Below are 10,190 nucleotides of genomic sequence, written 5' to 3'. Positions count from 1 at the left end.
TCTGGCTCTGATGCCTCACTCACCTATGACCAATACCGTAAATCGTTGACCGGGCATACCGTCTCGATCCGACAGCTCGCCAGCGTGTGAGATGACACGTCAATGACAAGGGAAGAATCTCAAAGAAGCCAGACGACGGCAAAACAAAGTCGGAAGGTGGGATGGAAGCCAAAAGTGGTACCAGAGGCATGAGAACTTTGCCTGATGAGCAGATCCTACTCACGAACTGGCCCAGTTATAGTTCCAGGACTAAGAGCTGAATGCTCCATGAACATGCAGCCACACTAGGCCAGCTACTGCATGGTCCTCCTGCTAGCATGAACTCTGCGAGTGGGAACCACACATTGAGCGACTGCGATTCACTGAAGCATGAAATTGCTAGGCTGTTTAGTCTGCGGGGCCTGCATGTTGAGGTATCAAGTATTCAGCTTGTCCGGCGGGTGTCCGGCCACCTGTTCGCCTGGGCTTCCCCGAGTTGGACGATTGTTTGGTCCAGTTTCAGAAACTGACTCTTCTAAATACTGCCATGCAATCCTTAAAGTGCAGGAGTGCCAGGCAGGCAGGCACACACCACCACGGTTAATTTAAATAACGGAATGTTCCAGTGTGGCTGACACTCAGACAGCGGTACGGGCCAACGGCCGGCGGCGGTTTCACGATGAAAAGCAGCGTGAATATTTAGAACATGCTACACCCAAGTTTCTCTGCAGATGTCTTTTCACATGAGCCTAATCGACCTCAATTGGTTTTCTTTTGCTCAATAGAGGAATTCTCGGCCTCAATGGCAGTCTGGCCTCTACCCCTTGCTTGAGAAAGACGCACGAGCACAAGCATGGAGTCCGCTTAATAAGATACTGTAGGTGAGATAGAGTACAGTTACAGTTCCAGTTACAGTGGCAGCTGGCCAGGGTCGGAACTGGACCGAGTACGCAACAGTGGATGCAGCAATAGAATCCTCGCGGTGATCCTCATTTGTGGGACACTGGGGCCACCTTATCGATTCGGGTCAGGGATGCAGCAATAGTACGTGCTTCATCGAGTATGGTCTCGCGGGGCATGATCCTTGGGGCTTTGCCTCTTACCCACAGCGCCCACTTCGCAGTCCTCGCAGGGGCCAGGGGCTGCCACTGGGAAATTGGGCGTCGTCGTCCTGCTTGGTCAGTTCTCACAGGCCATCGGATCAAGCCAAGCCTTTCGCACGCAATCGGGTCCGACTCTGTGAGATGTATCCACTGATTACAGCAGGGAAGAGCAGAATAGTAGCATCTGGTGGTTTGGGAGTTCTGGTATCGGGGTATTGACCTGGTCCTCGGCGAACTGATCATACGGCTGCTAGTTGTCGTTATTGCAAGATAAGCCAGCCACTTCAACGGAAGCGACAGTTGATCCCGTTCGGCTGCACCCGCCAAAGACTCTTCATTCCAGCTTATTGCCGTCGTGTCAGTGGTCATTCTGTCCCGTGTTTGTTCTGCAGACTCTGCTCTGTCAACCTCAGGTAAGCAATCCCACAGCAGGGTTCGAGAAGGGTTCCAATGCGCTGGTGGAGCACCCTTCTCCGGCCCCTTGCATTTGGAGTACCTTGATGAATGTTACCGTGACAATGGACTTTTGCAATTCTGCTCGGTGTACGGAACACGGAGTAAGGGCAGACAGAGAGAAGATTTATGGGGCCAATGCCACCGTCAGAACTTTCGCGCCCCCAGTCAAGGCTATTTCTATGTTGCAGCGTACTTCTTCATCCTGAGACCCACTGAGGTGCAGCACGAGCAGACTTGATCGGTGGTCAAAGGAGGAGCATTCGGACAAAGACAGCGCCCGCGACCACGGCTGAGGTGCAAATTAATCCCTCTTATCAGAAACACGGAAGACACAGCTCTCCTATCAACAAGCATTCCTATGGGCTCAGCCTGTGTCTCATCAGGTCGTATTGTAACTAAGTGTAGATACGCAAATGATCCTGGTCACGGCATGGGAGTATTCAGACAAAGACTCTTCAGGATCGACCTACAATACGGATTGCAGTAGTAGTCGTTGATCCCTCGCGTAAACTCGTTGGTAGCTGCAGCAATAATGGTGTTCTCGATCAAGCCTGAGTTGCTTCTTTTGTCTAGATCTGGTGCTAAGTGAGGCCAGTGGCCAACTCGTGCTCAGCGAGCAGCAACGGAGTAGTCGGCAGCAAACCCCCGCCACTTGCCGGGTTCCTCAGCGGACCTCCTTCGCCTTCGACGCACATGGCGAGATGTGGCCTGGCGAAACTCTGGGTCTTCCTCGTGGCGGAGGAACGCATCCCCGCCGGATAGTGGCATCAGCAGCTGTTCCTGCAGCTGGCTGGCGGACTCTGGCCTGCAGACTGGTCTTGGCCCGGGTCCCATGCCTCTGGAGGCGAGGCGCCCCCTTCTGCTAACCCGTTTATCCACATCATTTCCGCCAGCCCTTGTAGCAGACTCTATAGACTCGCAATCCTACCATTGCGAGCATGGCAAGTAAGAGTAGCAACGGAGACACTTTTGCATAGCTGTGTTCCCTATCCGCCAGAGCGAGACGAGACTCCACTCTCGCCCGTTGGCTGGTAGCAATAAGATGGAGCCCAGGAGGGCAGGTCGTCTTCCAGACTTACCACGCCTGGACTTACACTACGCGGTAAGGGGTTTGGGCCTGGGTTCTTTCGGTTTCTTAGAGGGCCCAGAGGAGTGTCCTGACTCTTGTCATTTGTGACCGGGACTGCGCCCAGGACCAAAGTCGGTAACTATATCGCCTGGAAGCAGCAAAAGAGAACGACGGCATCACGCCCTTCTCCACCGCCGTGCCCAACCTGGCCCACTAGCCCGTCGTCTGTTGTCAGCTATTGGCATGCTAATGATGCTATATCCGCTTCTTTCTCTCTGAGCAATGCCTTAGCAAGCAATTAGAGTCTCTGCTATGCAGTAGCATGGCGATGGAGGCATCTGCATGAGAGAAATGCGTGGCCACCACGTGGGAAGTGGGTTCTGTCACCGCAATTACCGGGGAGCAATCACCAACACACCGGGACCCTGCTGCCTTCATATAAGTACTGGAGAGTGCCGATCGTTATTCTTCCCGAAGTCCATCCCGCTTCCAAGATCGCGAGACTTTTGTTCTCCTTCACGGGCCACCTGCGCTGTGCTGTCTCGTCGTTCTTCACACTCTCTTTAAACACCCTCTTCCCCTACCTCCCCCCTCTTCCTCCTCGAAGGTGACCGACCATGCCGTCGACATCCTTCTTCGCTGCGGTCCTGGCCGCTGCGTCCGTCCTGCCACAGCTCGCTTTGGGTCAAACCATTGACGATGGCAGTGACACTGTCGGTACGTTCAAAGTGCGATTCCCAGCCCAACTGAAGAGCGCAAGGATAGTAAAGAGCGACGGGCAAAAGTGAAGAGCAAGCTTTAGGTGGCGCGCACGTGTGTAACGGCCGTCGTTCTTCAGCATTGAGATCTGCTTCCCCCACAGTCGGCTGCATGCGCACGCACACACGCTTGTGCGCGTGCTCGTGCAGAGCAAAACATGCCTCCTATCACATCTTCCCAAAAATCCCCCAGTTGTCCTTTTGAGGCGGCCCTTTCAGCTGTCTTCAAGGCCCCCCATTACCATCAATGGCCCATTCTAACACCAACTGCGCCAATAGCCGCCACCAATGAGACTGTTGCCCCAGCCGTGGCTACCGTTGATCCCAGCACCACGGACCTCGATGCCGACTACTTCGGCTTTGAGGCCGCGCAGCTGACGACCGATGTCATCGCCAATCTGACAAGTCTCAACCTCACCGATGCCGCCATCTTCGACTTCGCCGATGGCTCCGAGGCATCTAAGAAGCGCTCGCTTTGCACCCGCAACAGCCTGTGCAAGGTCCTGCCCGGCGACAAGGACTGGCCCAGCACCATCCAATGGCTGCTGCTTGACCTCCTGACCGGCGGAGCCCTCGAGAAGGGTGTCCCCTCTGCCGCCGTTTGCTACAAGGACTGGCCCCAGTACAATGCGGCCCAGTGCGCTGACATCACTGCCAACTGGACATCACCTAAGTACCAGTAAGACTGAACTTCTTCTTTGTCGTTGTCATGTTCCTTGTGCATGCGGGTGTTGCTCAGTGACCATTGTGACGCTTGAAGATCATAATCTTCTCTCTTGGCCGTTCTCTTCTAAGTCAATACTGATCATGCCGTCGTTAGAATGGAGCAACCCACTGGCGTTGATTTCCCTCTGTACGAGGGCGTCACCTGCCTGCCGCCTACGCTCTCCCGTACCGGCGCCAACTGCACCCTAGGTGGCTACCCATCGTATGTCCTCAGCGTCACCAACGTCGCCCAGATCCAGCTCGCCTTCAACTTCGCTCGTAACCTGAACGTCCGTCTGAACGTCAAGAACAAGGGCCACGACTTCAATGGCAAGTCCACCGGTGCCGGTTCCCTGTCCATCTGGACCCATCACCTCCAGGACATCCGTTACATCTCCAAGTACACCACCTCCACCTATTCTGGCGCAGCCCTGAAGATCGGTGCCGGTGTTCAGGCCGAGAAGGTGTACCAATTCGCCGACTCCAAGGGCCTCCAGGTCGTCGGAGGTATCGCCCGCACTGTCGGTCTCGGTGGTGGATACATCGCCGGAGGCGGTCATTCTCCCTTGATGTCCGTCAAGGGCATGGCTGCTGACCAGGTGTTGGCTTTGGAGGCTGTGCTGCCCGATGGCCGTTTCGTCTCTGTTGACGAGAAGACCAACTCTGATCTCTTCTGGGCTCTCCGTGGTGGTGGTGGCAGCACCTTCGGCGTTGTCACCTCCCTCGTCATCGCTGCCTACCCCAAGGTCAAGATCACCACCCTGACCTACAGCTTCTCCACCAGCGACACGGTTGATATGGACACCTTCTGGGCTGGTGTTGATGTCTTCTGGACCACTTTCCCCGCTGCTGCCGATGCTGGTCACTACCGCTACTTCACCCTGCTGTGCCTGTCTGCCGACTCGTGCTCCTTCTCCATGGGCCCTCACTGGGCCAACGGCATGAACACTGCTCAGCTGACCGCTTTCAACGCTCCCTTCTTTGCCAACCTTAGCGCTCTCGGCATCGATGTCACTGACCAGGTGTACACCGAGTACGATGGTGTCTACAACGCTTTCACCAACACCTTCGCTGAGTCCACCGAGGTCGTCGGTGGATGGTCATACCACACCGGCTCTCGTCTCTTCCCCCGCTCCAACTGGAACGACTCCAGCAAGCTTGCCGTCCAATCCAGCGCCATCAGGAAGGCTGCTCAGGATGCTGGCATGATGCTCGGCTACAACTTCGCACCCGCCACCAACCCCAGCGTCAACCAGGACAACGCCGTCAATCCCGCATGGCGCAACACTCTGATGCACGGCATGCTCGGCGCCACCTGGGGCTCCGAGGCCACTCCCGCCGAGATCGCCGCCGCCAGCAAGACGCTGACCGACCGCCTGCAGACCTGGCGTGACGCCTCCCCTGGCGCCGGTGCCTACATGAACGAGGCCGATATCAACGAGCCTAACTTCCAGCAGTCCTTCTACGGCACCAACTACGACCGCCTGTACACACTCAAGCAGAAGTACGACCCCTGGGGCGTCCTGTACGCCATCACTGCCGTCGGCTCTGAGGACTGGTACGTCACCGGCCAGATCCCCTACTACCCCACCCAGAACGGCCGCCTGTGCAAGGTCTCAGCATAGAGCCGAGTCGGGTGAGGTGGACGGAGCAGTTGGTGCAGTTGTGGAGGCTCTTCATGTTTTTGGAATGACGAAAGTAACGCTTATCTAATAACTCTTTTGGTCGAACGCATTTGCAACCCCTTTTGATAGACGTTTAGGGCGCGCAAGCTGTTGCTCTGTTCGTTGCATGGACAGTACACATGAATAAGAACAAGAATATGAAAAGTCAGGGAGGCACTTTGTCAAAGCGAGTTGGTTTTCATGCATGGGAAAGCGATTTAGAAAACGCCGGGGAAATCGCGTTGGAAACCGTCCCTCATGTGTCGCTCATTCATTTATCATCACTATCACTCACATACATATACCCATCAAAAGTCGGTACCTACAGTCGTTTTATTGTACATATCCATATCATAACTAGACAATACCCTCGAAATATGCATAAGGCGTTGTTTTTGGTATCGCATCTTATGGGTGCCGTCGTTCCTTAAACATAGAAGGCAAATATAAAATGGGTATTAACAGTTCCAAGAGGCTCATTTAAAGTGATTGAGAGAGGCGAGTCTTGTAACCTGTAAGCTGCAGACAGAAATTCTCAGATTTGACGCATCATTCTCACCATCTCCATATATGCTGTCCCTTTCATCTAACACTCCGTTGGCACCTTCCTTTCTTCACATTTTATCTGCTTTTCGAGTCAACGCGACAATCTTGCCATAAAGCCATGAACAAACCTCATGTAAACGTATTAATTTTCCATGACAGAACCAGTGGCATCGCGTGTCACGATATTCGATCTCATCCTCATTTCATCCTCTTACACTCACAATCTGCCACCTTGGTTCCATAATCCTCTGATTGGTATCATACGCGTATCTTTGTGAGCTCCCTTACGGTGATCTCCTGCTGAATCCAAGTCAAACTATCAGCGTCACTGTCAGATCCCATCGGCATCCGCTCCAGCGATGGAGAAACCTCGAGGACTCCTGGGCCTTGCCCGCGAGCTGCGAGATCTCATTTACGACGTTCTTGCCGAGGAAGAAGATTTTACCGAACTCATGCACACTTGCTCACAACTGCGCAAAGAGATCCTGAGCCGCATGCCCGGTGGCGAGCTGATCGACTTTACACGAGCCCATAGTGACGAAGATCTCAGACAGCAAACCCACAACTCTATCCAGACAAAGACCACAAACCTCATCGCTGAGCCATGGTATTCATCAGGCTCAGCGTTAAAAATTGAGATTTCATGGAGAAGGACAGGGAATAAGTCTAGCATCTGGAAAACTTCCCGGTGGACTGTTCGGGATCTCTCCTCGCCAATGGCCAAATATATTCACCTTTACCAACCCGAGGCTATGAAGATCACATTCGAAGCGGCAGTCTCAGGCCATCGTCTACTCGCGCTCCTGATCTTACAAGCCAAGGTTTTCGACATTTTTCGGATCCTCAGGGACCTGGTCAGCTCTCTCGATGAGCCCGAGGACCATATCCGGCCGCTGAACATCTACTTTCGTGGGGGTAAAGATCCTGATCGGCCGAAACGGTCTTGCAAATCGTTTTGGGTAATGCGGCCGGGCGGTGTCAGAGACCAACCACGATGCCTTTGTCCGGATGAAATGCATAACGGGCAAAGTCATAACGGGGACTGTCGACGGGAGGGATACCCATATTTCTACGAGTGTTTATTAGCTCCGTTAATGGACTGCTCTCTGTGGCGACCCAACAGTCTACTCTTCGACATAGAACCTGGAAAAAAAGAGACGTCTTTTGTAAGCCGGATCCATGACTGGGGAAACGTTGGCCGCACCGATTACTTGGGTCATCGAAAGCTCTTCAGATACTACCGGGAAAAACACCTCACTGCAGAAAATCCGGCGGGTTGGCCCTCCCCGCACGCCCAACACTCCCGTGTGACGCACCGTTTAAATAATTTTATACACGATGTCTACATTTTACTAGCACCCGCGAGAAGTCGCGAGGCAAAGCAACTTCAAGCCTTCTTACTAAGAATGAGACAAGCAAGCTCCTCGAATCCTCTTTCTGGACGCTTAGAAGTATATGACGACGAGGAAATGGAATATTTCAACGTGATATGGTTAGGCTGGTTGAACTGGAGCAGCCGGGAAATACTGGACGCCTGGCGGGTCTTGACGGACTGGGAATACAGTGTTGGTTTGAGCTATATGAGACGTGAGTATCATCTCTGGTCCGCACATCGAGATTATGAATGCTCCTGAGGAGGGAGGCGGAAGGTTGCAATTATGAAATCCTCCGATCTTTCGTCTTAACATGGATGTTGATGAACGAGTTAGTGCTTTGCAAGACTCAGGAATCACGGTAAATTTCACATCATAGCTAATTTTAAAGCAATGCGAGACGTGTCTACAATTTGTATCTGCTGATTTACGGGATGGTTGACACTGAAGCATGCAGTTCGTGAGGACCGTTCACACCGAAACCGCGGGGAACCGGTAGTAGCCGATCGGCAGTCAGACGTCATCTTAACCGACATCTAACCCTCAAGGTAAGTGAGCTGGGTACTTCTCCTCTATTGTCAAGTGCCGCCCTTGCATTGCACTGCACCACGATGCCTCCTCGTCCGCCATCTGTCCTGACCCCGTCACGGCTCGTCTTTCGATCTCAACGACATGCTTACCTCACGTCCGTTCGACGATACTCCGCCGCCGAGAGCACAGAGCCGCTCGTACGTGTAACCGACTTGCCAGCACCGAACTCTGGTCATATTCGCATTCTCGAGCTCAATCGACCGCGTGCGAGAAACGCGATCTCTCGCGCCTTGCTATACTCCCTTCGGGAAGAGATTGATGCCATTCATGCCCAGTACGATGCCGCCACGGGAGACGAGCTTCCGCAGCCCAGCTGGAAGCAGCGATTCGGCGGTGCGGCGGGACCGGACGAGAAGGGCCCGACGAGGGCATTGATCATAGCCAGTGCGGTCGACAGCTGCTTCTGCTCAGGCGCTGACTTGAAGGAGAGAAAGACATTCACACAAGAGGAGTACGTTGGCCTAGAAGAGCAGCAACAAGTTGCAATATGTACCGGGTAGCAAAGCTGATCATCTTCGTTTAACAGGACCGCCGCCTTCCTCACTACGCTCCGCGCGTCATTGACGTCCCTCTCTGCCTTACCTATCCCCACCATCTCTGCCATCGGCTCAATTGCCCTTGGCGGCGGCCTCGAGTTCGCACTAGCGACACATTTCCGCGTCATGTCCTCTAATGCCGTCGTCGGCCTCCCTGAAACCCGGCTCGGCATAATCCCCGGTGCGGGCGGTACCTACCGTCTCCCGGCCCTCATTGGGGTTGCCCGTGCCCGGGACATTATCCTTACCGGCCGGCGGGTCTCGGCCGCGGAAGCCTACTTCTTGGGAATTGCCGACCGACTGGTCGAGGTCATCCCGGAGGGCCAGGAGGAGGCAGCAGAAGGCGAACCCCCGAAGGTGGACGCGGAGAAGCTGCTGTTCCAGGCGCGCAGGGACGTCCTGAGCGAGTCGGTGAACTTGGCCGCAGGGATATGCGAGGGAGGGCCCGTTGCGGTCAGGGCGGCACTGCAGGCGGTGCAGCGCCCCATTGAGGAGTCGGAAAACATGATGTACGAGAGGGTTGTAGCCACGGAGGACAGGAACGAGGCATTGAAGGCGTTCCAAGAGAAGAGGAAGCCCGTCTTCAAGGGCCGCTGAGATGCTGTAAAGGTTGTCTCATTCGACAATCTCTTTGCCTCCCTAACGCATCTGCTGCTACATGTGTACCTAGAAAAGCATGACCGGTCTACATGTCCAAGACGTGGAGACGACCAAGGCTGGGACGAACATTTATATGAACTGGCTTACTGAAAGTCATTGACATATCGCACATATATGACATGGAAAAAGAACACTTTGCATGCAGAAAGAGTTTACGCAGGTAGAAGTATCAAAAAGTAGCTAGCTCGGGGCGATGTAGTTGAAGCTGCGCACTCTACCTGTTGTTGTTGTTGTTGTTGTTCTTTATATGCTTGCCGTCGTGAGGCTGTACCGCTCTCACCGGAAGTGTAGCCGGCACGAGCCAGATCGGACCGGATTTGTCGGACAATCAGATCCAGGTGAAGGTATTGGTGGCGTCATTTGGGTAGTAGAATAGTAGTGCAGTGGCTGGGAATGTTGAGGAGTGTTACCTCCGCGATACCCCAGGCCTGTAACGACAGTGTGCAATGTCTGACGATCCTAGGCCGTTCTGGCGTATCTTCCAGTCAGAAACGTCATCTGGCATACGGCGAGGAATTGCTCTTACAAACGAGTCCTCTTTAATTAGAGGCAGGAACAGGTTGCTTTATGCTGTATTTGTCACATGCGGCTTGCTGCTCTTTCCTATTTCCCCGCCATTGACACCATCGAGAAGCAGCACGAGGAGAGAAGAGCTCGCAAGCGGCAGCCATGACATCATCACCATCCCATCCCGCATCATAGGTAAGGTACATAGCTACCACCTCCCACACACAGCTTCAGGAATCCTTT

At 53.9% G+C, this 10,190-nt stretch overlaps 2 protein-coding genes across 2 annotated transcripts; both read left to right on the top strand.

The window, feature by feature from the left end:
• Positions 1 to 3,224: 3,224 nt before the first annotated feature.
• Positions 3,225 to 5,695, top strand: UCRPA7_8911 (putative fad binding domain protein; the record flags this gene model as incomplete). The annotated part of the gene is made up of 3 exons (XM_007921417.1): positions 3,225 to 3,324; positions 3,645 to 4,044; positions 4,186 to 5,695. The coding sequence occupies 3 exons, from the start codon at positions 3,225 to 3,227 to the stop codon at positions 5,693 to 5,695; spliced, it is 2,010 nt and encodes a 669-aa protein (XP_007919608.1).
• Positions 5,696 to 6,639: 944 nt separating this feature from the next.
• On the top strand, positions 6,640 to 9,377 carry UCRPA7_8910 (putative methylglutaconyl- hydratase protein; the record flags this gene model as incomplete). Its single annotated transcript, XM_007921416.1, has 5 exons — positions 6,640 to 6,887; positions 7,128 to 7,195; positions 7,778 to 7,867; positions 8,404 to 8,695; positions 8,771 to 9,377. 5 exons carry the CDS (start codon positions 6,640 to 6,642, stop codon positions 9,375 to 9,377), a joined length of 1,305 nt encoding a protein of 434 aa, XP_007919607.1.
• Positions 9,378 to 10,190: the final 813 nt, after the last annotated feature.

Source organism: Phaeoacremonium minimum (assembly GCF_000392275.1).
Source record: "Phaeoacremonium minimum UCRPA7 unplaced genomic scaffold PA7_03_scaffold_616, whole genome shotgun sequence".
Classification (NCBI taxonomy): domain Eukaryota; kingdom Fungi; phylum Ascomycota; class Sordariomycetes; order Togniniales; family Togniniaceae; genus Phaeoacremonium; species Phaeoacremonium minimum.
The sequence above is the reverse complement of the archived record's forward strand: the minus strand, read 5'-3'. Positions and strand labels throughout refer to the sequence as shown.